Source organism: Phacochoerus africanus, chromosome 5, assembly GCF_016906955.1.
Source record: "Phacochoerus africanus isolate WHEZ1 chromosome 5, ROS_Pafr_v1, whole genome shotgun sequence".
In the NCBI taxonomy this organism is placed as follows: Eukaryota; Metazoa; Chordata; class Mammalia; order Artiodactyla; family Suidae; genus Phacochoerus; species Phacochoerus africanus.
Genome location: NC_062548.1, coordinates 96,628,637 through 96,654,783, shown reverse-complemented (window position 1 = coordinate 96,654,783; position 26,147 = coordinate 96,628,637). Strand labels below are relative to the sequence as shown.

The 26,147-nt window shown below is 43.0% G+C and overlaps 1 protein-coding gene across 5 annotated transcripts in view; it reads left to right on the top strand.

Moving 5' to 3' along the window:
- The window catches only part of STON1 (stonin 1), a 53,380-nt gene that overhangs the window by 1,108 nt on the left and 26,125 nt on the right, over nt 1-26,147 (top strand). Inside the window, exons 1-2 of one of the 5 annotated variants that reach the window (XM_047782116.1) lie at nt 2,039-2,100; nt 17,013-17,155. The exons of 1 other annotated variant lie outside the window; for it this stretch is intronic. Coding sequence is in view for 1 of the 4 variants with exons in the window: in XM_047782112.1 (XP_047638068.1) it covers nt 2,073-2,100 (28 nt within the window). In the remaining 3 variants the exon portion in view is untranslated. Of the gene's footprint in view, nt 1-2,031; nt 2,101-10,834; nt 10,876-17,012; nt 17,156-26,147 lie in introns of those variants that run through there. 3 more of the 5 variants (XM_047782117.1, XM_047782115.1, XM_047782112.1) reach the window with 3 other exon arrangements.

Genomic DNA, 26,147 nt, shown 5'->3' with positions numbered 1-26,147 from the left:
ATGAGAGTTCACTGCAGCTTATTTTCAGACCGTCCCAAACAGACTATTACAGCCTCCCCCAGGCTAGAAGTTTTAATTTGCCTGACATAAACCACAGTGTTTGTTGGCATTCGCCAGCCTGGCGTACTCACCCTGCATTTCTCTTCCTTCCTGCTAGCCCTCTTCTCCATCCCTCTCTCAATTCCCCCGCTCCCACGTTCTTGTAAACAGGAGTTGTGAAAACAAGGCAATGGAAGAGGTGAAAACGAGCAGGACCACAAAGAAAAAACAGCCTTGCTTTTTTAATCCTGAGGCTGTTGTTTCGACTTGACTCCTAATGGGTAGAGGAATGCTTAGTTCATTTGTGTGGTTTTATGTCTGTTGTCATTACGGTTGAATCAGTGTTTCCATGACAGGCTTAGTTCTCTGGATGATTAAAAGGAGCTTGTTAATTCTCAGATGGGTCTGGACAGATCAAGTCTGGAATCTGGAGGGTTTTTTTTTTTTTTAGGGATTTATCTGGGTTGATACTACAGACCTCTGCCCACTCAGAATTGGAGCAGCCGGGTTGGTTGTGGGGAGGGGGGCAACACGAGCTGGGGTTTGCTTCCACATGACTGATGAAGAAAAAGCTTTCCTAGGGAGTGAGCTATGTGAGCAGGATCATAGGGAGAGTTGAACTTTTATTGTTTTTAGGGAGAATGCACTTCTCAAGAATTTCAGCTATTCCTGTTACTATACAGACAATAAATATGGTTGTACCATATCAGGTTCTGAACAACCCATCAAAACAGGTCAACTGAACTATTCGGAAATAAAACTTTTTAATCAAATGAATTGCATTGGAAAGAAACCCCTTTATTTTCAAAAGGATGTAATTCATTTTTCTTTGCTGATTGAGTTTGGCAGTTCCTCATTAGTATGAATTAGAAAAGTTTTGCTGTGATCTCGAATGTCATTGCTGAGACAGTCTTGTGACTTCCATTTAAAAACAAAGTCCTTAAAAGTTTTGAACTTGTGGAGTTCCTGTTGTGATGCATCGGAAGCAAATCCGACTAGGAACCATGAGGTTATGGGTTCGATCCCTGACCTTGCTCAGTGGGTTAAGGCTCTGGTGTTGTAGTGAGCTATGGTATAGGTCACAGACGTGGTTTGGATCTGGTGTGGCTGAGGCAGTGGTGTAGGCCAGCAGCTGTATCTCTGATTAGACCCCTAGCCTGGGAACCTCCATATGCCGCAAAAAAAAAAAAAAAAAAAAAGTTTTTGAACTTGTTTAGCTCTGGTGTTTGGAAAAACAATGCACTCAGATAAAAATCTTCAGTCTCTTCCTCTTCCTGAGAATTTTTAACTTGTATTCAGTGCTGCAGAATGCCCCAGAATTTAATGCCCTTATACTATTTGGAATGAAATCACCTTTCTGCCTTGTTCAGCTTTTGTACCAATTAATGGAATCTTGTTAAACTGGGTGGTTTGCCATCAGTCATGAGGGTTGCCTGTGCAGCTCCAGTTAGGCTGCTCTGGACACTGGGCATGTAATGAAGGCTCCAATGTGCCCCTGACTGAAGAGCAGGTGGTCTGGATGGTGAGATGAAGGCAGCATCTCTAGGTAGCCAATAGAAAGCAGCCAACTATCTGGAAGGGTCAGATGACTTGGCAGTAGATGAAGTGTAGGAACCTCAGAGAAGGAAGGAGGGCAGGGCTTATTTTAAAGTAAATGACAAGTAAAATAACCTAAGGGAATATGACGTGGGCTTTTAAAATCATGTTATGCAAGAATCCCAAATTATATAGGCATGCTTAGGGTATGATGTTAAAATTTAAAAGCAAGTTATGAAGTAGCATTGATCTCATGCTTTAAAAATATGCTCCCCCCAATATTTGAATTATGTGCATTGAAATGGATGGTGAGATTATAGGTTCTTTTGATTTTCTTTGTGATTGCCTGTATTTCCCAACTTTTTTACAGTAACATTTGAGTATAAAGCACATATATACTATATTTCATTTTAAAACACTCTGAAGTAAATACTATTATTATTCTCTTGATGTTAGATTCAGAAGCTAGAATCAGAGAGGAAACTTACCAAGGTTGCATGTGCTGGAGTCAAATCTTGAATTCAGGTCAGTAGCCAAAGTCTATGCATCTCAGTCACTATTGTCTACCATCTCCCTGCACATATACTTTTATTTTAATTATAAGAAAAAAAATAGAAAAGGAAGGGAGAGTAATTTGTGCTTTATTAGAACTGATATTTTGATTAATTGTGTAATGCTCTGTCTCCCACCTCTTCCATCTCCCACTGTCACTTCTCCTTGAAAGTCCTTAGTCAGAGGTAGCTCACCTTCCCATGGGAGCCAGCTGCACCTATGAGAAATAATCCAGAATTCCTTAGAGGCTTCCCAGCCAGCCTGGAATTCCAGGAACCCCATGGGATTCTGGAGCAGTCCTGGTAGAAGGCAGGATTTTTAAAGATCGGCAAATTGTGTCTTCAGAGCTCTACCAACATGGGCTTTCATTGTTCTTAGTATTGTCAGGGGAGTAAGAAGGATTTGAAGGCTCAGGGAAAGCTGCCAGGCTCCCACTTATCTATGCTTTATATAGAATGTCCAGATAGGTAAGGTTAAGGATTTACCATGGAACAGGAAAGAGAGAGGAAAAGCTTTTGCTTCCAACTAGTTTTTGGAAGCCTGGCTATGTGGGTGATCCCATGCATTGGCAAGATGGACCAGCCTAGTGGAGATGGAAATATTCTGGGCATAGCCTGGGAAAAAGCCTACATCCTGAACCACCATGTCTCCTCACAGGCAGCCAGGCCCCCAGAGGTCACCTTATCTATCCTTTTCCTGGAACATATACCTAAAGATGGGCATTTCTAAAATGCCTGGTCATTCAAATAACACGCCTTAAGTAGGAAACTTTATCTCTTTTATTCTTTGAGGAAGAGATTTCTGTAAGGGTAATGCTTCTAAATGATCCTGTTGAGAAAAATTTTAAGAGTTAGTGACTTCTTTCCTAAATTATCTCACTTGGCCCAAAGTCCCTGATCTTGTATCCATTTAACTGTATGACGAATGTCTTTGTGGTCTCAGTGCCAGGAATAGTTCTTGTGAATAACTTGTTTGTTTTGCCTTGTAGATGCTGTGTGTGAATCCTTTAATTGATGTTTCCTATCTCTTATTTGGCCAAAAAGAAGCACAGAGCCAACTTAGTGGCCTACTTCTAGCATATGCATAGGACTTCATGGCCTGTACTTTGAATAACTAATAACATATACCTTCTGTTTCCTATGTATACTTCTCCTTAGTCCCACTTTTCTCACCTACTTTATACTGTTTTATTTACTCAATGCATTTTGGAGGCTGTGACTTCTGATATCCCACTTCTTCCTTCTGAGTTCACATCAATGGAAATTTGGAAGTTCTTTCATAGAGGGTCTTTGGTAAACTTTAAAATATTTGTATTCTTGAAAATGTCTTTATTTTGCCCTTACAAATGAGAGTTTGACTGAGTGGAGAATTCTGGACTCACATTATTTCCCCTCAGTACTTGGAACATATTACATCATTGTCTTTTTTTATTTATCACTGCTCCTAAGGATCCCACATGATCTTAGGCAAATTTCCTTATTTCTCTGTCTCCTTGTCTATAAAATAGATGATAGTATTCACTTCAAGGATAATGTATGCAGAATGTTAGAATGATGTCTATATAAAGAAGCTATATAATGCCGTATAAAGAAGCACACAATAATTGTTAGATGTTATTATTATTATTTTTTTTTTTTCAGAATTCCTGGTCATTCTAGAATTTTGCTAGTTCATATAAATGTTAGTTTGTGTAGTTGCACACAGACAAAAAAACCATGTTGGGATTTTTATTGAAATTTCATTCACTTTATATTCCAGGTAATTGACACCTTTACAGTATAAGGTCTTCCCATCTTCTCCTTCATTCAGGTGAAAGATGACTGGTAATTTCACCTATAAATGTTTTATACAACTTTTGCTGTATGTATTTCCTATAGGTTCTGTTGATATTACAAATGATATCTTTTTTTTTCTTATTGTATTTTCAAATTGGTTATTTGCTGGCACATAGAAACATTCCTGATTTTTGAATTTTGATCTTGTATCTAGTATCCCAGTTGACTTCTCTTTATTAATTCTAAGAGTCCGTATGTAGATATTCTTGAATTTTTTTAAAGTAGACAATCCACAGATCAATAATATTTTGTCTTTTCTTTTTAATTCCTATGACTCATATCTTTTTCTTGTCTTATTGCATTGGGTAGACCTTCCAGTATAATATTTAATAGTAACAGTAATGGCGAGCATCCTTGTCTTCTGTCTTTAGTGAGTGCTCTTAAAATTTCTCCATTAAGCATGATGTTTGCTTAAGGTTTCAGTGGATATTCTTTATTAGATTAAGGACTTTCCCTTTATTAATATTTTTAACAGCTTAAACATATCATAACTGAATATTGATTTTATGTAATGCTTTAATGTTTTTATATAAATTATATTAGGTGATATAATTTTCTTGATACTACAATGTAATAAATGAGTACATTTAGGAGTTCCTGTTGTGGTGCAGTGGTTAACGAACCCGACCATGAGGTTGTGGGTTTGATCCCTGGCCTTGCTCAGTGGGTTGAGGATCTGGCGTTGCCGTGAGCTGTGGTGTAGGTTGCAGACGTGTCTTGGATCCTGTGTTGCTATGGCTCTGATGCAGGCTGGCAGCTACAGCTCCGATTAGACCCCTAGCCTGGGAACCTCCATATGCTGAGGAAGTGGCCCTAGAAAAGGCAGAAAGACAAAAAAAAAAAAAAGAGTACATTTAATTACATTGAGACATAATCATGTGTGTGTACACACACACACACACACACACACACACACACACACACAGATATGTTCTTTTATTCTATGGATTACCATTTGCTAGTATTTTATTTAGGATTTGTGCAAATGTTTATAAGTGAAACAATTAGTCTATAATTTTCTTTTTTAAAAAATATTGCTCTTATATTGTTTGGTATTGAGTTTATATTAGCCCCATGAAAGAAGTTGGGAAACTTTTCCTCTTATATATATTTTTTTCTTAAGCAGTTTGTGAGAGATAAAGAGTGTTTCTTAAAAGTTTGGTAAAATTCATTCTAAAATCATCCGAACTGCTTAGCCAGTGTATGTGTGTCAAGTTTTTGACAATTCAGTTTCATTAATGGTTATTGATGAAGCTAGGCTTTCTTTTTCTTTTTGTTCCAGTTTTGATCATTTGTTTGGATGATCCAGTCACATATTCTCAAATTTATTAGCATAAATTATTCATAATTTTCTTTTATGGTTTTTATAAATATTGACTATAGCTTAAGATATGTTCCCTTTTTTGTGCTTAATGTTTTTTTTTTAAATATAGAAACTACTTAGTCTTTTGATATAACCAGCTTCTTTCTTATCTATACTTTTTGTTTTTCATTTCTTTTTTCCTCTTATTTATATTATTTCTTCTATTTCTGGCTACTTGAGTTGACTCCCAGCTCATTTACTTTTTGCTTTTTGATAAATGCATTTTAAAGCTATGAAGTTAGCTCTACATACTGCTTTAGCCACATCATACATGTTTTGATATTTGTACTTTCATTACCACTTGGCTCTAATTTTTTTATACTTCTTGTATTTCCTTTTTTTTCTTTTCTTTTCTGTTTTCTTTTTTTTTTTTTTTTTTGGTCTTTTTGCCTTTTCTAGGGCCGCTCCTGAGGCATGTGGAGGTTCCCAGGCTAGGGGTCTAATCAGAGTTGTAGCTGCCGGCCTACACCACAGTCACAGCCGCAGCCGCAGCAATGTGGGATCCGAGCCACATCCAAGACCTGCACTACAGCTCACGGCAATGCTGGATCCCTAACCCACCGAGCAAGGCCAGGGATCGAACCTGCAACCCCATGGTTCCCAGTCAGATCCGTTAAACACTGTGCCACGATGGGAACTCCCTTGTATTTCCTTTTTAACCCATGGATTAATTTTCCATTTTCAACTTAAGTTTTTTTTTTCTTCTTTTAAATGATACAGCATGGTCTGTATTATAGCAACTCTTGTGTACAATTATATAAACTTTTCTCCCAAATACTTCATGTGTGCTTTAAAAGAAAAATATGCTCTCTACTTGATGGATGCAGCATTCTGTATCAGTCTAATAGGTCAAACTTATTAACTGTGTTTTTCAAATTTCTCATGTTCTTCCTGATTTTTTTTCCCCTGATTTTTGAGTTCTTTTCAGTTTCTGAGAAAAGAATGTTAAAATCTTCCACTCTTTTTGGAAGAAAAAATTTTCAGTTTCTCCTTATAATTCATCAGTGTTTATCCAAGGTCCTGATCATTATTTCCCCTGAATGAATTTTGTGTATTATGTGTTGTCCTCCTTTATTTCTATTAATGCTTTTGCCTAAATTCTATTTTTTTTTTTTTTTTTGTCTTTTTGCCTTTTCTTGAGCCACTCTTGTGGCATATGGAGGTTCCCAAGCTAGGGGTCCAATCGAAGCTGTAGCCACCGGCCTACACCACAGCCACAGCAACACTCAATCCGAGCTGTGTCTGCGACTTACGCCATAGCTCATGGCAACACTGGATCCTTAACCCACTGAACAAGGCCAGGGATCGAACCCACAACCTCATGGTTCCTAGTCGGATTTGTTAACCACTGCACCAGGATGGGAACTCCTTTTTTTTTTTTGTCTTTTCTAAATTCTATTTTGTCTGATATTAATGTAGCTATACCTACTTCCTCTTGGTTACTATTTTTTATATGTTTTTGTGTATCCTTTTATATTAACTTCTTAAGCATAATTTTGCTTTAACTCTGAATCTTAGAAATAGTTTATATATATATATATATATCCTCATTTTCATTTTTATCATAATGCGAAAGTCTTTTTTAATAATGGAGTTTAAATTTTTATATTCTTTGTAATTTATATACAGTTGAACTGTTCTGCCAACTTAAGTTTTTCTGTTTCCCATTTCCCATTTTACCATTTTTTTGTTACTTCTTTTCATAATTTTTCTTTGGCTTGATCAAATTTTTTTTGTTTGTTTTTTTAGTTTTGTATTCTTTATTTTTAACTTCTTCCCATGTCATTATTTTTTTTAATACAGTTTTTTAAAATTTAATTTTATTGGAAGTTATGCTGCGGATCAGTGGGTTAAAAATTCAACATAGCGTCCGTGAGGATGTGGGTTCGATCTCTGGCCTTGGTCAGTGGGTTAAGGATCCAGTGTTGCCATGAGCAGTGGCATAGGTTGCAGATGTGGCTTGGATCTGTCATTGCTGTGGCTGTGGTGTAGGCCTGTAGCTGCAGCTCCAATTCAACCCTTAGCTCCTGGAACTTCCATGTGCTGCATGTGCAGCCATAAAAAGAAAAGAAAAAGAAATTAGTTTTATTGGACCAAGTTTTGTATATATTCCTGCTTTTCTTCTGTCAACTGATTTGAAAGACAGATTCTGTTTGTATTCTTTTAGTAGTTAGTCTTACATTTTTAACATGTGCATCCATTTAACAAAGTCTAAAGTTAAGACATTTCTCTATTTTCCTCTCAACAATGCAACGGCCTTAGATGGTTTTAATCTAATCTGTCCCTCTTCCCATCTTCCTGGTTATGTGGTCTAGTGGTTTAGTCCCATGTTGTGTATCACCCTCTCCCTACCCCTGCAATTAGTCATCATTATTATTTTTACTTTTTTTTCTTTTTTTAGTCAAAATTTATTTAACTTTACCAATTTCTTGTCTCAACCTTGCCTCTTACATACTATCCCTTACTTCTATGTTCATTTTCTTCCTAATGATAATGTTCTCAGTGAAAGTCTGGGGTTGTAATACTTTCCATGCTGTGTGTACTTTGGTTTTGAAAATGTTTTTATTCATGTCACTCCTGAAAGATAACTTATCAAGGTATAGAGTTCTAAGCAGATATTTTTCCCTCAGCATTTTGTAAGATAGTACACCACTGTCTTTTGGTCTCAATTGTTCCTTACAAGAAATCTCTTTTTGGTCTGTCATTCTTTTGTAAGTGATATCTTTTCTCTCTTAGAGACTTTCAGTCTGATCTTTTTGTCTTTCATGTTGTGCCATCTCACACACAGGTATAGTCTGTTTTTATATATTCTGCTTGGAATTGAGTGGGCCCATTAATCTGAAGCCTCATCTCTGTTTTCATATCTAAAGCCTTCTCAATTGCTTTCTCTAAAAATCTGTTTTAAAGTAATTATTGAGCATTTAGTGTTTCTCGGTATTAGGAATGCTTCTAGGTGCTAGAGATACAGGGAAGAACATAGGAGACAAAAATCCCTACTCTGATATTGAATCCCTCATGCTCTCCGTTCTTTCCTTTTGGAATACCTATTAGGCAAATGTTGAACCTTCTCATTTTATCTTCTGTGTCTTCTTTGTCTGAGAGTTCATCTTCTTACTATGGTTGATCTGTGAACAGTGTTGGGGTACTGATCCTCTGTGCAATTGGAAATTTGTGTATAACTTAGCTGGCCCTTCATGCCTGCAGTTCCTCCAAATTGGTGATGCCACATCTCAGGTTTCAACCAATTGAGGACCGTGTAGTATTGTAATATTTACTCTTGAAAAAAATCTGCAGATAAGTGGATTCTCACAGATCAAATTCATATTGTTCAAGGGTCAACTGTACTTATCTCTTTATCTCAACTATATTCTGAGTGATTTTTTTCTGTTCCGTTTTCCAGTTTATTTTTTTAACTGCATTTAGTCTACTGTTTAGTCCATCTGCCTTTTTAAAAAATTTAATGTCTATGTACTTTTATTTCTAGAATTTCTATTTGATGCTTGATATCTGCCTGTCCTTTTTTTTTTAAATTATCTCTTTGCCTTTTAATTTTCAGTCCTTTTTCTCTGTCCTTCAGTCTTTTATACTTTTTTTTGTTACTCAAATGACTTTATCACATCTGTAGTTGTATAATGATCATAACAATCTGATTTCACAGGATTTCCATCCCACAGCCCAACTTTTTAAAAGATTATTTGTTATTTCCATTATTAAGTTTTTTATGATTAAGATTCATTTCCTCTTGTGTCTTACATCTTCATCAGGAATTATTTTCAATAGAAATCCTATCTACCTCAGATTGCTAGCATATCTGTATAAACTGATTTCACATTTGCTTCTGCTGGTCCTCTCTGGGTTTTACCCATTCCAAACTAGCCTTTTTGTTAATGTCTCAGTAGATATGCCCTGAAAACCTGAATGTATGCATTTATACCTTGTTCCTGCATTGTGGTACAAGTCTGGATTTCAGGGGTTTTTTTCAGTCACTCATTTTCTTCTCTTTGCCCAAGCAGATGACAAGCTTTCTTGCAGTTTCCCTCAGATTGGTAAATGACGTTCCTCTAGCATTTTTACTCATGAGGCAGCCCTTTATGACCTCAAGCTTTATGTAAGTGCTTCACTAACAGCTCCTGGCATACAGCGGCCATTACCTGGACTCCCCTCACTGCATTCAAATGCATTAAATGTCATTAAAGATGTCATTAATGATGTCATTACAATTACAGCCCCTAGCCATTCAGACTTATACCTGGTCTGGATCGTTCCATGAGCCCCTTAGCTTCAGCTCTCACTGATACATCTACTTTGACTACCCTCTTTATTTCTGGAGATTTCCATGTTATCTATGTTTTATATGGTAAGTTTTTTTTTGTTTGTTTGTTTTTGTTTTTTCAGGGCCATACCTGCGATACATGGAATTTCCCAGGCGAGGGGTCAAATTGGAGCTGCAGCTTCCAGCCTACGGCAACAGCCACAGCAACGTGGGATCCGAGCATGTCAGTGACCTATGCCATAGCTCATGGCAATGCCACATCCACTGTGTGAGGCCGGGAATCCATCCTTATGGATTCTAGTGAGGTTTGTAACCTCCTGAGCCACAATGGGAACTCCCTATATAGTAATAGTTTTGTCATTGTAGTTTTGTTCAGTGTTTTGAAGTATTCGGATTGGAGGAGTAGTTTCTCATGTCTACACAATCTCTCATATTGACTGAGGCTTTTAACTACTGATTTTAAAGTTTATTTTGTTATATGTAAAGTAGGATACAAGTAAGTAAATGCATCTGCATTAGACCCTGAATGTGAAATCTGCTGTTTCTGAATGAATGCAACAGCGAAGAGCCCTTAAGAGTCTCGTGTGCTAACACCAGCGTCACAGGGGACTCTGCACCCATGGGGTGGTGATGCACTCAATATCTGGCCACGTGTTCTCAGTTCAGAAGAGATCTGAATTTCTCATACACTGTTCCAGTCCCCAAATGCTGTCCTTTAGATTCTCTGTAATAGATTAAATAAAACCTTCTTATACCCTGCCAGCCTCCTAACTCATATCCATATTGAGAAGAAAAGCCTCTGTGGAGAAGTTCCTTTTCCCTTTGGTCATGGAGATAATGCAGTCTCTGCTGGCATTTGTGTTTACTTGTGTCTCTAACAGAGCAAAGAGGTGTACACTGAACAATGGATTCTTTACTTGGGGTGATAGCATCTCTGGGAATGCTGAGCCTGTTTATAATATTTAAAGAAATTTGTACAGTCATCTCTTTCCCGTACCCGCCCAACAAATCCTGTTCTTTTAAGGAAACCAAGTCAGCAATCATCCTTTGCCTTCTCTGGCCCTCACATCTATATGATAATGGATGAGAAATGGACTTAGCAGTCAGGTAGATCTGGGTTTGAATCCAAGCTTGCCTCTAACTTAGATGTGAGGCTTACTATGATCAGGGCGCTGTAACAAAATACCCAGACTGGGTGGCTTGTAAACAACAGAAATTTATTTCTCACGGTTCTAGAGACTGGAAGTCCAAGATCTGGGTGCCGTCTCCTGGTTCTGGTGAGTACGCTCTTCCAGGTTGCACGTGACCAACTTCTGTTTGTGTGATCACATGGTAGAAGAGGAGAGCTAGCTCTCTGAGGCTTCTTTTATAAAAATCCCCATGATGAGGGCTCCACCTTCTTGACCTAATCACTCCCTAAAGGTCCCTCCTCATAATACCATCACCTTGGAGGTCAGGATTTCCACATATGAATTTTGGGGAAATCCAAACATTCAGACCATTAGCAGTGGCTTTGGGCAAGTTACTTAACATCTCTGAGCCTAAGTTTCCTTTTCCATAAAAGAGTAATAATAAAACCTACCTCAAGCTTGTTCTGAAGGTTGAGATAATAGGAAATAATATGGAGCAAGTGCTTGGCATACATTAGTGCTTGTACATTCAGTCTCCTGTTATCATCTCCCTTCCTTTGCTCTGCTTCTTCTGAACCAGGTTGGGCTTTAGAAGTTCTAATCAGAGAGACCTCTGGGGAGAAGCCATGGGTACATCTGCTCACATATTATATTTTCTTAGTAACTGATTTAGATTTCTCTTGGATGAACTTCTGCCATTATGAGTTTGCATCTGTACTATCTCTTTGTAGCCCTCCCAGCCTATAAATCAATGTTTTTATAGAATAACTTTGTTATTCCTTAAGAACCATGCCCCTCTTAACCAGAAACATCTCTTTTCTTTATTTGTTGGTGCTCCTGTTCCTTGAGGAGATAAAACCCCCTTCATTTCATTATTGCCATTAACATTTTAAAGACAAAGACCTTAGAGAACATATATAAGGAGTAAACAACGGAACTACTTCTGGGACTTAGTGTCCCCAAGGGAGATCATGAAGACCCTGAGCAATTGAAGGGTAGGTAGGCGTGGGGAATTGACCAAGAAGAGGCAGTCATCCTGGATAGAAGGACTGAAGGTATCTCCTAAGGATTTCACAAGGCTTAAAATCTGCCTATTTTGCGACAATTATTTATCCAGGCCCTGTGGAATCTATACTTGGCCCAGAGCTTTTTGCAAATTTTCTCAGAAATAATACTAATGATAGCTATGACTGTTCTTGAGTAGATGAAGAGAGCATCATGAAAACAAAAAACCTAATTGGAATTATGGATATGCTTCCATATAAATATCTGTGGCTCCTACCACAAAAATAACTTTTCCATCGCGGAGTTAAGTCAGAAGTCTCATGGAAGCAGCATTGAGAATCTAATTTAAAACAGCTGTGGCCCAGAAATTCTGAGTTGGGGCTGCCACATTGGCCTCTGTTCATCTCTTTGAACTTTTTTTTTCCCCTGTTCATGGTAACTCATATTCAGGGCCAATTCAGAGGCCCAAGAAGATTGTAATTGATGTTACAAACCTTGCTTTTGTTGGCCTCAGTTTGGTGTTAATGCAAACAGAGAGAAATGTTTTAATCTCACATCTTTACAACTGAGAGCCTCCCCTGGTGCAGCTCCAGGCCTCTTGCTCGTTTTTTTATGACTTGAAGCAGAACCTCATAATTCTGTGAACATCCCGGGTGCCGCTGCTAGTCTTGGCTCCAGCGGAAGGTGCCTAGTTAGGGTCATTCTAAGTAGCACACTGGTGGTCAAGTGTTCCTGATTTTCAGAAAAATTATCTTGGGTGAAAAAAAATAGTGATCAGGGGTTTCCTGGGAACTGGGTGACAATGTCAGAATCCTCTAATTCCAAGAAGGTTCAGACTCACCTAGATGAGCATTTTTTCCCCCATTAGGAAGGAAATTATTTTAAGGTTTGGACTTCAACCTAGTTTCTTTCATTGTCTTTAACACTAAGCTGCCAGGGAGAATGGCTGTGTACCACACCTGATTGGGTTTGCTTAGCTTTAAACAGCCCCCTGCTTGTTGCAATTTGCCTCATCCCCACCCACACATTCCCCCTCTCTCTCTCCCGCCAGATGTTCCTACTTATCCCCTCACACAGGCCCCTGAGCACGTGTACACAGGCTCTCAGCAGCCCCCCGTGGGAGCATGGCTGCAAACTCAAGCGCTTGGGGTCTGCTTGTTGGAATAGCCTTTCCCTGATTCTCAAAGGGCACTGTGTGGGCTCCCCCAACTGCATCCTTCCTAGAGAGATCCACAGAATCTCACTGCCTGAAAAGAGGTGCCAGCTCTTTTAATGGTTTCCTAGTCTTGTTTGTGCTCTTCACCTCTGCTCCCCTGGAGAACCGGTTCCTATAACTCACCCTCCCCAGGAAATTTTGTCTTGTTTCTGACTTGATTTATTTGTGCTCCTGGGACCTTGACCTTCTTGTCCATCCTCATCCCTTCACTGTGTTTGTTTGTTTGTTTGTTTTTTGGAAAGAAGAAAGTTTATTGAGATGAGAGATGCTGCTAGCACAGGGGGTGACTTCTTGACAATCAGGGAGAGCTGATCTGGGCACGTGGTCCTATCTGTTTTTATAGCCCAAGGAAAGGTGAGGTCTTAGGATACACTGCGGACCTGATGCTTGGTTGGGGAAAGAGGGGTCTTAAGATACACTTGCTGGTAGGTTGGGGGCGTATGATGAGCCTAGAGGAGTGGGCCACATACCTTTCCTAGTAGGGAGCAGGAAGTAGAGAAGGCCAGGTTGCTTAAAGGTGGGGAGGTGGAGTAATAATGAGGATCTGGTAATTCTTATTTCGGCCAGAGGCTTTGAGTTCTATCTCCTTGAAGAGGCCTGGAAGCCCCACATTGCCCCTCTTTTTCTTGAAGGTCAAGTCTTTGGCCCCTTTGAATACGCTGCTCATGTCTAACTACCTGCCTTTTTCCTTCTATCCCCATCCCTCTTGGTACAATGTAGCTCATGCAAACAGCCATCACTTACTTATGGAGAAGCTGCTCTATTTGAGGCTCCTGCACCTCATGATTGGTGGTGATGCTGGCTGACATCACTCTTCTGGTGCCACCATGTCACCATGGAGAATCATGAAGGTGACACCGATATTGCAAAGCTTTAGGGAAATTGAGAGATGAAATTTCACAGTTTAGGGAAATTTAGTTCTGCAAAGCTTAGGGTCACACACAATGAAAACTATCTCTTCTCTCTTCCTATATTCCAGCCTTTAAAACTAAGTGTTTGTAGACAGGAACCATCAGGTTTAATCCTGGTTTCTTTCCTGGATTCCTGCCATAGCTTCCTATCTGGTTTCCTGGCCTCTGGCCTCACCACCTTCCAGTCCATTCTCCTCTGTCACATCTTTCTTTCTAAAATTTCTTACCTGATCTTATTTATTCTCTCTCTCTAAATTATTTCACTGAATCCTATTGCTTTTAGAATAAAATCAAACTCCCTAGCATGATACAGAAGGGCTTCTGTACCTTCTTCACCTGTCTGTCTCTTTCTCTGTGTCACCCACATTACCTCCTGGCTCGAGCCCTGCCCATCCGTCTGCAGAATTAGGTTCCCTCCTGCCTCCCCATCTTTGCACCACCACCAGAACCAGTAGCTTTATTCCTCCTACCACAATTCCAGGCACTACCACAGTCACTGGCACCAACCTTAATGAAGCATTTGGCTTAATTAAGTGCCACAGTACCCTGCATTGTGTTTTGTCACATTAGCATAACATTTGAGAATTTTCCCTGCTAGACAGAGACTGCCTTGGGGCAGCAGACTGTGACTTCACTTGTACCGATGCACAGCATAGTGTTAAGGGTGCTCCGGTATCATATTGTCCAGTGAATGTGAGCATTTGTGAAAGAATTAACTAATTCACACACACACACACACACACACACACACACACCATGGACCAAGATGTAGATCCCTATGGAAGCTTACATTAAATCTTACTGGGATATTTACAAAGCACATAGTAGGTGCTCAGTAAATGCCTATTGAGTCAAAGAAAGAATGAATGCGCATACACGCAAACTATGGAAAATTTACTCCCAAATGTACTCTGAGCCACAGTGTAGCTTCACTTTCTCTGAGTGGCAGTAGAAAGAACATGGGCTGGGAAACCAAAGATTAGTTCATGTTTGTCTTCTTAGCTTTGTTACTGAGGGGGATCGCTTTACCTTATTGGACCTCTGTTTCCTCACCTGTCAAATGAGGTGTTAGAAAAGATATTTAATGTCTTTTTAACAGTCTAGATTCAGTCTTTATCAGAAGGCTTAAAATCAAGTAACCAGTTGCTTTCTAATAGGTGGCATAGATTTGGGACTCACATTTTTCTGCCTCATCATTGAGCATGCTCATGACAAGCCCTAGGCACTGGGCAGAGCAGCAAAACCAAGACCACAAAATGAACCAGAGTCTGCCCACACTGGCAGAAGGTCAAGACCTTAGTTGTAAAATAAGCACAGAGCTAGTGGTCCTGGTGGGGATGGGATGCCCTGAGCAAGGCAGGGGCAGTCGTCAGCATCCGATGGCAGTCTGAGGTCAGATAGCTAGCAAAGAAGCACTGACAGGGGCTGAAGAGTGTGCTTTCAGGGGCGTGCTGAAAATGTGCCCCTCTCCGTAGAGTCTATGGCAGATCCAGGACAAGTCATCAAGACCTGCTTTCTTCAGTTGTCTGATGAACAAGTAGGTTAAAAAGCATTTAGAGTTAGTCTGTGTCCCTCTACCCCACCACCTCCCAGCACATCGATGGAAGCCAGGAGGAGGTTAATTTGGGGTTAATAGCCAAGAGAAGAGTGTAATGCTGTCCAAACGGTAATGAGATGAATTCACTTACAGAGTAATGAGGTCTCCATTACTACAAGATCCACCGCAGCTGCGTAATTCCTCAGCAGAGATGTGGTGGGAGATTCCTCATTTGTGAAGGTCAGATGGAGGATGTTTAAAGCTTTTTTTTTTCCCCCCGATTCTAAGAGAGTCTTTGCTTCTCATGTCTTCCCCAAATCTTGTTTAGGGAAACCCTTTCAGATTTCCTTTTGCGATGTGGGCTCAGTACACCCTACTGTGATCAGCTGGTGATCAGCCTTTGGAGACCTCTTTAGATTTTTTTTTCTTTTTAGGGCTGCACTCACGGCACATGGAGGTTCCCAGGCTAGGGGTCCATTTGGAGCTATAGCTGCCAGCCTACACCACAGCCACAACAATGCAGGATCTGAGCCACATCTGCGACCTACACCACAGCTCATGGCAACGCCGGATCCCTAACCCACTGAGCGAGGCCAGGGATCCAACCTGCAACCTCATGGTTCCTAGTTGGATTCGTTTCTGCTGTGCCACAACGGGAACTCCAACTCTTTTGATTTTGGATGTCCCCTTTAAAGTGCAGTATCCTGGACTGGCCCTCCTGTGCTGGAATGTGGCCTGGCCCCAGTCTCTCCAGAGACTTTCTGCAATTATTACAGGTAGTAGACCTTTAATTTCTCATCTACCTTCTTGCTAAGATGTAGGAGTAACAGCAGTGAGCCTCAGCTTCTAGTGTCCTGTGCCACCTGAGGTGATGCACAGGTGTCTTTCCTCCCCTCCATCCCTCAGAGGTGGATTTCACATGTCTTGGTGGTAAATCTCATCTAGACACTGAGTCTCAGGCTTGGGGGAAACTTTCTGTGCTGGGGTCGTCCATGGCCATCCGTCCTTGCCTTCTCAGCAGCCTCACATTTCACTCCATATGTGTTCCCTCTTGTGTTTGTTTCCTTTCCCCTTTCTTTTTTCTTTCTTGTCTCTTCCTTCTCAGCTCTCCATGCCCACAGAATACTATGGCGTTTCTCCTTGTGCACTGTTTTCCTTTCACATTCTTTGCCCTCCTGGTATCCTGGCGAATAGGAATGTGGGTGGCTTGTCAGCTCCATTGTGCACATGAGGAAAAATGCCCGGAGAGCTGAAGCGATGTACTTAATTTACTGGCAGGGTCAGAGAGGCTGAAACTGGGTTTCCTGATTTCCATCCCAGCCGCTGTCGGGAGATCACACTCTATTTGCTAATAGCACTGGAGTCACAAAGAGCATCAGGCTTTTCTCTCTGTGTGTGGCCACTGTACCAAAAGAATTTACCCCAGGACCTATCCCAGGGCTCTAGAGACTCATAGTCTGAGAACAGTGATATAAACTAACAAGAATGACAAGAGCTATAGAACTTAGGGAGTGCTTCATAGTTTTCAAGGAAACTTTCAAGTCTTTTCCCTTATGTGATGCTTCCCAAGGCCCCTTAAGTAGATGTAAGACCCCATGTGAACCTAATTTTGCAGGTGAAGGTCACAGGTGGAGTCAGGCCCAAGGTGTGGGGAGGCCCTGAGCAGACACGCTGGCACCTGTTCCACAGATCTTCCAAGTGGTTGTGTTTCTGCAAAACCAGGAAAAGTGAAGGAGTTGTTTCCATCTGGTACCAAAGGTAATGGAGACCCTGGGGGCAGACCTAGGGTTCTGGGTTTGGCTACTGGCCCAAGAAGTGGCCTCATGCTATGTTTAGGGGTGAGATCTGGGTGGGGCAGGGCCTGGCCCTGGAGACCAGGCCAGCTCCTTCTGAGCAGGCTGGGAGAATCTGAGGCCGGGTGGGAGAAAGTGTTCAGGGTGGAGTGTTGGTTGTTAGGACATGGGGAGTGGGGCTCAGCCTCCTGGGGAGAGGTGTGGCCTTTTAGGAGTTGGTAGATACACTAGCTGGGGGTTCTGAAATGTGAAGAGAGACCTGCTTGCTCCAAATGTGTCTGTTATAATCAGGCGTTATTCAGCTATTTATTCAGCAAGTATCAGCAAGCACCTACTGAGCATAAGTAAGTCTCTAACATAGTTATGGTTTTTCATCTGAGGGCCTCACATGTGTGTGTGTTTGTATCGGTACCCATATCTGTCTATGTGTCTATACATCTCATATTTATTCTTATTAATACACATAAACAAACCGTGAGGATACATAGTGTTTTCCTCCATTCATGAATTAGGAAACTGAGGCCCAAAGGGGGAACTGGTTTACTTAAATCCCCTCAGTTACTCAGAAGCTGAGCCAAGTCCCAAATCCATGTTTTCTGAGTTCTTTTACTGGTACTTATAACTGCTTTCCTCATAGTAAGTGGTTTCTCACCTTTGAGGTGTATGTATGCTTTGAAGAGAAATAGAGAAAGATGCCTTTGTGGTTATTATCCAGATTTTACTTTATCTTAGAGGCTGGAAGACCTATATGAAGAGTTGAAATGCAATCAAACTCTTTTGTTAACCTCCCAAGTGGGCATTTGTAGGGGTGGCTTTCACACTTTAAGTCCAAGTCCATCTCTTAGATTTAGAATTAACATCCGTGCTTTGGTGCATCCTGACCTGGGGCGGGCCCCCTAGTTAAGTGGCCGACTAAAGCAGCACAGCAGGAAGGAGGGGCTTGATTTCCTTGGTAAAGTGGTTATGGGTGAGAGGGTCATTGTGCCACCAGCCTGGGTCCTTCTGCAGTGAAGGAAGGTTGCTGTCCCAAACTCCCAGGGCTCACATGTACAACTCAGCTCACAGCTCCAGGCCCCTTCCCTTCCCCCACTGCCTGTACTGCGACCATAGATCAAGCTCCTTGAAGCCCTACATCTACCCCTGTAATGGGCACACGAGGCTCTACTGCTCTGGGCCCTGGGAACTGGGCCCAACAAGCTGAGCAAGGCTGTTTCCTGAGAGGCCTCATCCTGTTGGTTCTGTCTGATGCCCAGCACACATTCCTAGTGGGGCCTCCACACCTCTGGATGCTGAAGCCCCCACTAGGTTGCCTAAGTTGGGGTGGGTGCTTTGGTGGAGACTGAGTTTCCTGGGAAGCTGGGGCCTGGCTGTGGATTTTTCCCTGTCAGAATGTCCTTCTGCTTCTGCTCCACCTCCCCACCTCCCTTTCCTTTCCAACCAGAAGCAGCTCTTCTGTACTTTGCTTGGCACAGCCCTTGCCCTCCAGGGAGCCTAGAAGAAACTCTAGGATGAGTCAGAACCTAGCTTCAGCATCAGGGACATTTACCCCTCATTTATCAAACATTTCTTGGATCTGTCAACCTGTGCCAGGGCAGGGCACCCAGCCGTGAATAAGATCCTTCCAGTTACCTGCCCTGGGGTTGCTTCCAGCCTTGAATGGAGACCCCAGGAAATTCCTAGCCCACTGTGACAAGTGCTGTTGGGAACTCCAGCCTGGTTTCCTGGCCAGTCACCTATTCTGGGGCGTTGAGTGCTTGGTGCTGTGTGTTTCTGCCACACTCTCCAGGTCCTGACATTTGCCTGAGAGTTTTGCTCTGCTCTCCTAGGGCTGCATTATCCTTGCTCCAATTATCTGTCATTGCAGAAAACCACTCCGAAGCGTAGAGGTTTTCACTGATGCATGAGTGGATAAACAGAATGTGGTATGCATTCTTTCAGCCTTAAGAAGAAAGGAAATTCTGGCATATTCAACAAGGATAAACCTTGAAGGCATAATGCTAAAAGAAACAAGCCAGCGCAAAAGGACAAATATTGTACGATCCCACTTATATGAAGTGGTTAGAATCATCCGATTCACAGAGGCAGAAAGAAGAATAGTGGTTGCCAGGGGCTGGCATTGGGAGATGGGAAGTTGGTGTTTAACGGGTACGGAGTTTCAGTTTGGAAAGATGAAAACATTTGGGAGACAGGTGGGAATATACCTAACGCCACAGATCTGTACACTTTACAATTGTTAAAAGGGTAAAATTTATGTATATTTTACCACACACACAAAAAAGAGAAACTTAAAAACAGTTTCTTTGAGTTCCCATCGTGGCTCAGTGGAAACGAATTTGACTAGTATCTACGAGGGTGCAGGTTTGATCGCTGGCCTCGTTCAGTGGGTTGGCTCTCGTGTTGTCGTGAGCTCTGCTATAGGTTGCAGATGTGGCTTGGATCCCGAGGTTGCTGTGGCCAGTGGCCACAGCTCCAATTTGACCTCCAGCCTGGGAACCTCCATATGCCGTGGGTGTGGCCCTAAAAAGACAAAAAACAAACAAACAAAAAAAGCACAATTTCTTTCTCTCCTGGTTCATGGGTTGACAGGGCTCAGTTGGGGTCTCTTGGGTCCCCGTGATCAGATGGTGACTGGGGCCAGAATCACCTAAAGCTCAAGTGGCTGGATGTCCAACATAGCACCTCACTGTGGCTCCTCCATGGCTTGGGCTTCTCACATGGTGCCTTAGGGCTTCAACAAGCGGGGTCAGCTTCAGGGTCAGCTCAGGCCAAGAGTCATCACAGTGTCACTTCTGCCTCCTTCTATTGGTTAGAGGAGCAAAAGGCCCACCCAGATTCAAGGGGAGATGAAAAAGAGCCCCCTTCTCAATGGAAGAGGGACAAGGTGACCTTTCAGAAGGGCATTAGATGGGAGATAACATGGCCATCTTTGGAAAACTTTCCAGTTGAAGCATGCTTGCAGGAGTTCTAAAGTGTTTTGATAGAAGGGGGTCTTCATGGAGGCACATACTTCTCTGTATATCTCTTTTTGGGATAATTCAACTTCCTAGATTGTTAGAGTTTAAGGGCCCTTGGAAACCACTTGCTAGCAGTGACTTGGTTTAACTTTCAGGGCAGAGAGAAGCAGAGCTGGAACAAAGCCTCCAACACTGGCCTCCTGGCTCCCAGGCTGGGCAAGCAGCTATGGGGGACCTTCCCAAGAGGGACCTCTGTGTGCTGTGGGCAATAGTTTGAAGATCTGGTGCAGAGATGGATGTGGCCAGAGAGCCAGCCCTGGCTGGTGTGCAATGGAGACTTGGCATCTTAGAGGCTGGATAGGCCCCTTGCCGTGCTGGGTTGGTTCTGTCAGGGGCCTCATTGGGCAGGGCTGAGCAGAGCCCCCCACCACCCATTGCTTTGTGAGGAGGCTGGAAGGGGACTCACTGGGGATTTGGGATGGAAATGCTGTAAAATTGGGTTGTGATGATCATTGTACAAATATAATAAAATTCATTGAGTTAAAAATAAACAAACAAATAAATAAATAGGGACTCAGAGTCAGGATGAAGGCAGTCACTCTGCCACAGGCTCAAGCGCCCCAGGTTGAGACTTAGAAATCCCTAAGTTTAAATATAAGCCAGCACCCAGTGCTACAATGTTGGTTGGCAAATCCATTCATTTGCATCCACTTAGACATATTCAATCAGTCTTTGCTCCAAGTGCAAAATTCTTTCTCAAGCTTTCAATGGCCTTTGAACTACAATAAAATTCATATTTTTCATGCTTTCCCTGTGGATTTAGAGACACATATTATTTTTGTGTGTGATATCTACATTTCAGACTAAGAGCCCAAGTAGATGTTGATCTTCTCTTCTTGGTCCTTATAAGTGATTTTTAAAAACCTTTCCTTATTCTTGGAATTAGTCAAGTCTTGCATCCACACGTACATTCATGTGTGTACACACACACATTCATGGAATTCCCGACAGGGGTGAGGAGTGATGTAAATATGCTTGTATTCTCTGCAAGTCAGTGCTTTCTGCCTCTGTATTCCCGCTGATGTGGTCGTTGCCAGGTGAACTTGGTGATGGGCGTTAGCCTCAGACTGGCCACAGATAAACCCAAATTCATTTGATTTGGAGAACACACACCCTGATCACCTCTGAGGTCATCTCCGTGGCTTGTGGCCCAGTTTGGACAGCCAGAGAGGAGACCTGCCATAGCGATGATCAGCATGTGTGTAACTGGATTTTGTGTCTGCTCAGTGGAATGAATGAAGTCGAGTGGGAGAAATTCCTTTATGCTGCTGTCAACTGGCATGTGACTCAAAGGCACAGACACATGGGCAGAGGGTGTGATCGCTGTTGCCTCGTCTGCTGCCCCATGTCTCTGCCCAAGCAGATGCCCCTCCCCAGGAAGCCTCTTGCCTCTGAGCCAGGACTGTCCTCTCCTATCCTCCCAGTGCACATTAGTGTAAGAGGGTGGGCACGTTCTGCCTGGCATTTGTTGCTTCCTCTGGTCTTTCTTACCAGCTTTTAAACGCCTTAGTGAGGTCAAATCCAAGTTCGTGTGCCCGCCGCACAGGGAAGCCAAACAAACCAAAACATTTGGAGTGGAGAAAGGTGTTCTGCAAGGAGAACAGGGTGGCTCGTGCTCAGAGACCCAAACTCCTCGATGGGCTTCAGGGAAGCATTTTTAAAGTCCAGTTGAGAGAGGGGAGTCGTAGGGTGTGTGGTCAGCTTGTGCACAGTTCTCTGATTGGTCAATGAGGTAACAGGGTGGTGTCACATTATCAGGCTTCAGGCTCCAGTTGGTTTGGGGGCCCTGTGCTCATCATCAAGTGGTTAACTTCTTCTGCTTGGTGGTGGTGGTGGGGTTAGCATCGATAAAACAACAGGAAGTAAGTGCATCAGATACAGTTATCTCGGGGTTAGGGGGAAGAGCTAGAGATTCTGTGACTGCCATGTGGCTGATTTACTATTTAAATTCTTAGAGTTCTCTTGACCCAACTGCTACGTGTTTACATCCTACCATTTTATAGATGTCACTTTATTTAATACGTGGAAGAACCCCGTCTGGCTGCCGTAATGGGACACTGCAGCCTGGGTGACTTCAACAACAGGAGTGTATTTCTCATAGTTCTGGAGGCTGGAAATCCAAGGTGTCTGCAGGCTGGGTTTTGTCTGAGGCTTCTCTCCTTGGCATGTGGTAGGCTACCTTCTCTGTGTGTCTTCACATGGTTTTTTCTTTGTGTGTTCTAATCCCTGGTGTCTGCGTGTCCTGACCCTTTCCTAGAAGGACACCATTCAGAGTGCCTCAGGGCTCACCCTAACGGCCTCACTGCAACTTAATCACCTCTGCAAAGGCCCTCTCTTCAAATATAGTCACATTTGGAGGTTCTGGGGGTACCAGTGAATTTTAGGGGGATGCAGTTCAGTCCCTAACAGACCCTAAAAGTTAGCATTTATCATCCCTGTTTCAAATTGAGGTTCGGGGAATTAAAGTAACTCGCCCTGGTCACAGAGGTAGTCAGTGGCAGGACTGGGGTTCAGAGGGCTCTCCAACTTCTAAACCCTTCTCTCCTCGTCAGATGACCCATGATTCAGGTCTTGATCATTTCTGTGGTCTGCACGACGCTTCACCCGGGCCCCAGCACTGAGAAGGCACAGTAACCTATTGGATGAATGAATGAGCAAGGGTGTGGGGTAGAATCTGTGCCGGAATGTTTGGCCGACTGCCTGTAAAGCCCTGCATCCAAGGGTCGAGGCCCCGCATCTCCTTCGGCAGATGATGGTCCTTGACTTCTCACACGCACCATTCCAGTCTGAACGCAGCGTGAATGCTGTGTGGGAAAGAGTCACATTTTAAAGCATTAAATAGCCTTTCTGGGCTACTTAGCTACTGCCTCCTCTCAAAACATGAAAAGCAATTACATGGTTATTAAGATAAATTACTTGACCAATTTTCACAGCAAAGTAGTTGATTTGGGTTTCCCCCCAACTAAATATGTAAGTCCAGAGAGGCATCCTCTTTATGGTTCTATAAACGTCCAGGACGTTCTGCTTCACTTCCGGAGGTCCCGTGGGCTGGCGGGGAAGAAGAGGGGAAGGAGATTTGCATATTTCAGATGTGTGATCTGAGCCAAACCCCCTTCAGCTAACTTTATCCCCATCTTTTTCATGGTTTCCTTTGAGAACTCAGAATCAAAATATAGGAGCTGCTTTTAATAATCCGCCGCACCCCAGCCCCACCCTGGGGGCCTATATGGAGATAATGCTCTTGCTCTGGAGCCTTGCTCTTCCCCTGGGGAACCCACGGGAATTTAAATGCCAGAAGGAGCCCTGAAAGCAGGCCCTGTTTGCAGGCCCTCGCCTGCATGAAGGCTCACTTGTCTCCCTCCTTCCCAGCTAGGGGTGGGCTGGATTTTTCAGAGAGTGGGAGGCCCTGGGGCCCTTTTGTGCTTCTGAGACTGGGAGGTAGGTTTAGTGTGAAGAGGAGGGCTGTTTGAGGGCTGCCAGAAATCAGTTCACTGGGGAAACAACATACCCCCAGAGCTGCAGAAACCAAGGGGGGGTGGCGAGGCAACTAAGATAAAGAGAGCCGAGCCTAGCCTCTGCCCATGGACCCTAGCATCTATGCTTCCATTGCTTCCAGACTGGCAGTCTGGCCTCACCCCCACCCCTGTCATCATTGACCTTATCTCTAAACACAGAGGTCATCTGTCTCTGTTGTCCTGCCCTCTGCAGCTCTTCAAGACCCCATGAGGACATTGTTTTTGCCGGGGCGGTGGTCCTGCACCTCCTGGTTTTACGTTGGCCTCTCAAGCGTGTCTTCCTTCCTCCCTTACTTGTCCTCTTCCTATAAAGTGAGCCACGTCTTCAGCTTCGGGCATCCCGTGGCCTCTCCCTTTCTCTCCTGCGTTCGACTCTCACCTTGCCGAGAAAGACCCCCACTTCTACCTCTCTGGCCTCCGGTTTTCTCTCTAGGTCCCGTCTGGAGTTTCTCGCTCCATGCTGGGTATTTCCACCCAGGTGTGCCTCAGACCTGCCCAGCCTGTGTAAGCCCAGCTCCTCTTCCTGCCACTCCTGTCTCTACTTTTCTAAGATCCAGACTTCCCCTTTCCTGTGTTTTCTAGATCACATTTGGTGTCCAAGTCCTGTCAAGTCTTTAAAAATTTTTCCTTTATTGCCCGCTCTCCTACTCTGATACCGGTTCTGGTATTCACTGTGGAGTAGTGCAAAGAGCGTGAGATTTGGGACCCAACATACTTCCATTCTGACAGCACCCTTTTCTGGTTGAGGCTCTTGGACAAATCACCGAACTGAAGCCTAAGATTCACTTTGCACAAAGTAGGCACATGCAGAAGGGTGGACACCCTGTTCGCCACACTCGGCTCACTGAGCTTAGTGTGGAGCAGGATTTCTCTGCCTCGGCACAATTGATACGTGGGGCCAGATAATTTTTTGCTGTGGGGCTACCCTGTGCATTCTAGGATGTCCAGCAGCATCAACTTGTTAGATGACAGTGGCACTGTCCCATTGTAATGACCAAAAATGTCCTCAGACACTGCCACATGTGCCCTGGAGAATCACATCACTCTATTTGAGATGGGAGCGATGCTGAGTCTTGAGTTGTGGGTGAGGAGCGTGGTGTCTGGTTTTCAGCTTTTAACCTTATTCATCAGCCTCCAGCCACATGCAGGAAGGGAACCAGCACGGATAATATTGGAAGGCATGGATAGGTTTTGCTGTGGTTTAATATTTTACATATGGTATTTCCCGTCACATAGCTGAACTAAATGCCTCATGTGTTTGTGATTAAATATTGTGGGCCGTAGAACATATGTACTACTAATGCATGCAGTACACGCAGTGGACACCTCTCCTGCCACTTAAGCTGAGCGCGTGCTCTGCAAAGGTTTTCACTGTACTAAGTCTTGTGTTGTCTTATGATTCCCTCCTGTTTCAAAGTTTTAGTTTCCCCTTTAAAAGGAAAAAAGTCTAGAAGACTATTTTAAAATATTTTAAACTTTGAAAAAGTCTAGAAGAATATCATAAACAAAGCTTTAGGAAAATTCTTCATGGATGCATTTTGCACGCTGACTTTGGCTTTGTTTCTGGGATCTGCATCCCAGAATGTAAGAAGGGTAACTAGATTGCAGACCTCCAAGCACACAAAACAAGAGGGAGGCATTTTTTTTTTCTTTCAAATGAACCTCCAGCCTAGTTCCCCTATTACAGTTGAGTCCAGCCCCAGGGAGAGTTGGAGAATTCCTAATTTGGGGGGCAGCCAATGAAACCACACAGAAACTGACATGAAGACATTGTTTCTCTAGATTATGCAGCATTGCTGTAGAGCAAAAAAGTCACGGGCATAAAGGCCTAAATTCAGCCCTCTGCAGAAGTGAGGGCGTTGCAAAGAGTCCAGATGTGTTCATGGGGCTTGAGTAGGAGTCAGCCTGACAATGACAGTTTGGGCGGGGCTGATAGCGGGAGGCTACTGCTAGGGGTTGGTGGTGCCAAGCTCTGCTGGATACCTTTCCAGCATCAGTGCTTCCCCAGCACCTGGCAGAGACAGAGGCCAGACCCTTGAGATCATCCATATACAACCCATCAAAGTGGGGACAGAATCTGTAGCTGCAGACCTCCTGGGATGCTCATCCAACAACCAGATGCCTCTAATCTGATTTTGATGATCTGCTGGAAAAGGTAGAACTTCATATTTGTACTTTATTTGAATGGTTTCTGAAGAAAAGCCAAGGAAAACCACCAAGAACAGCAGAAGTAGACTCTTGAGAATAGAGGGGGTTGGGGGATGAATGGAAAGAAGGACAGATGCAGGGAGTTCAGCAGCATTTGAGGAATTGGACAGTGTACCAAGATTATCATTCGAAGAGAAGGTGGACCTAAATATGTGTTGGGCAGCAAGTCTGAAAAATTGTTCGTCACTGGGACTGGGATGATGGGTAGATGCAGTCGAGA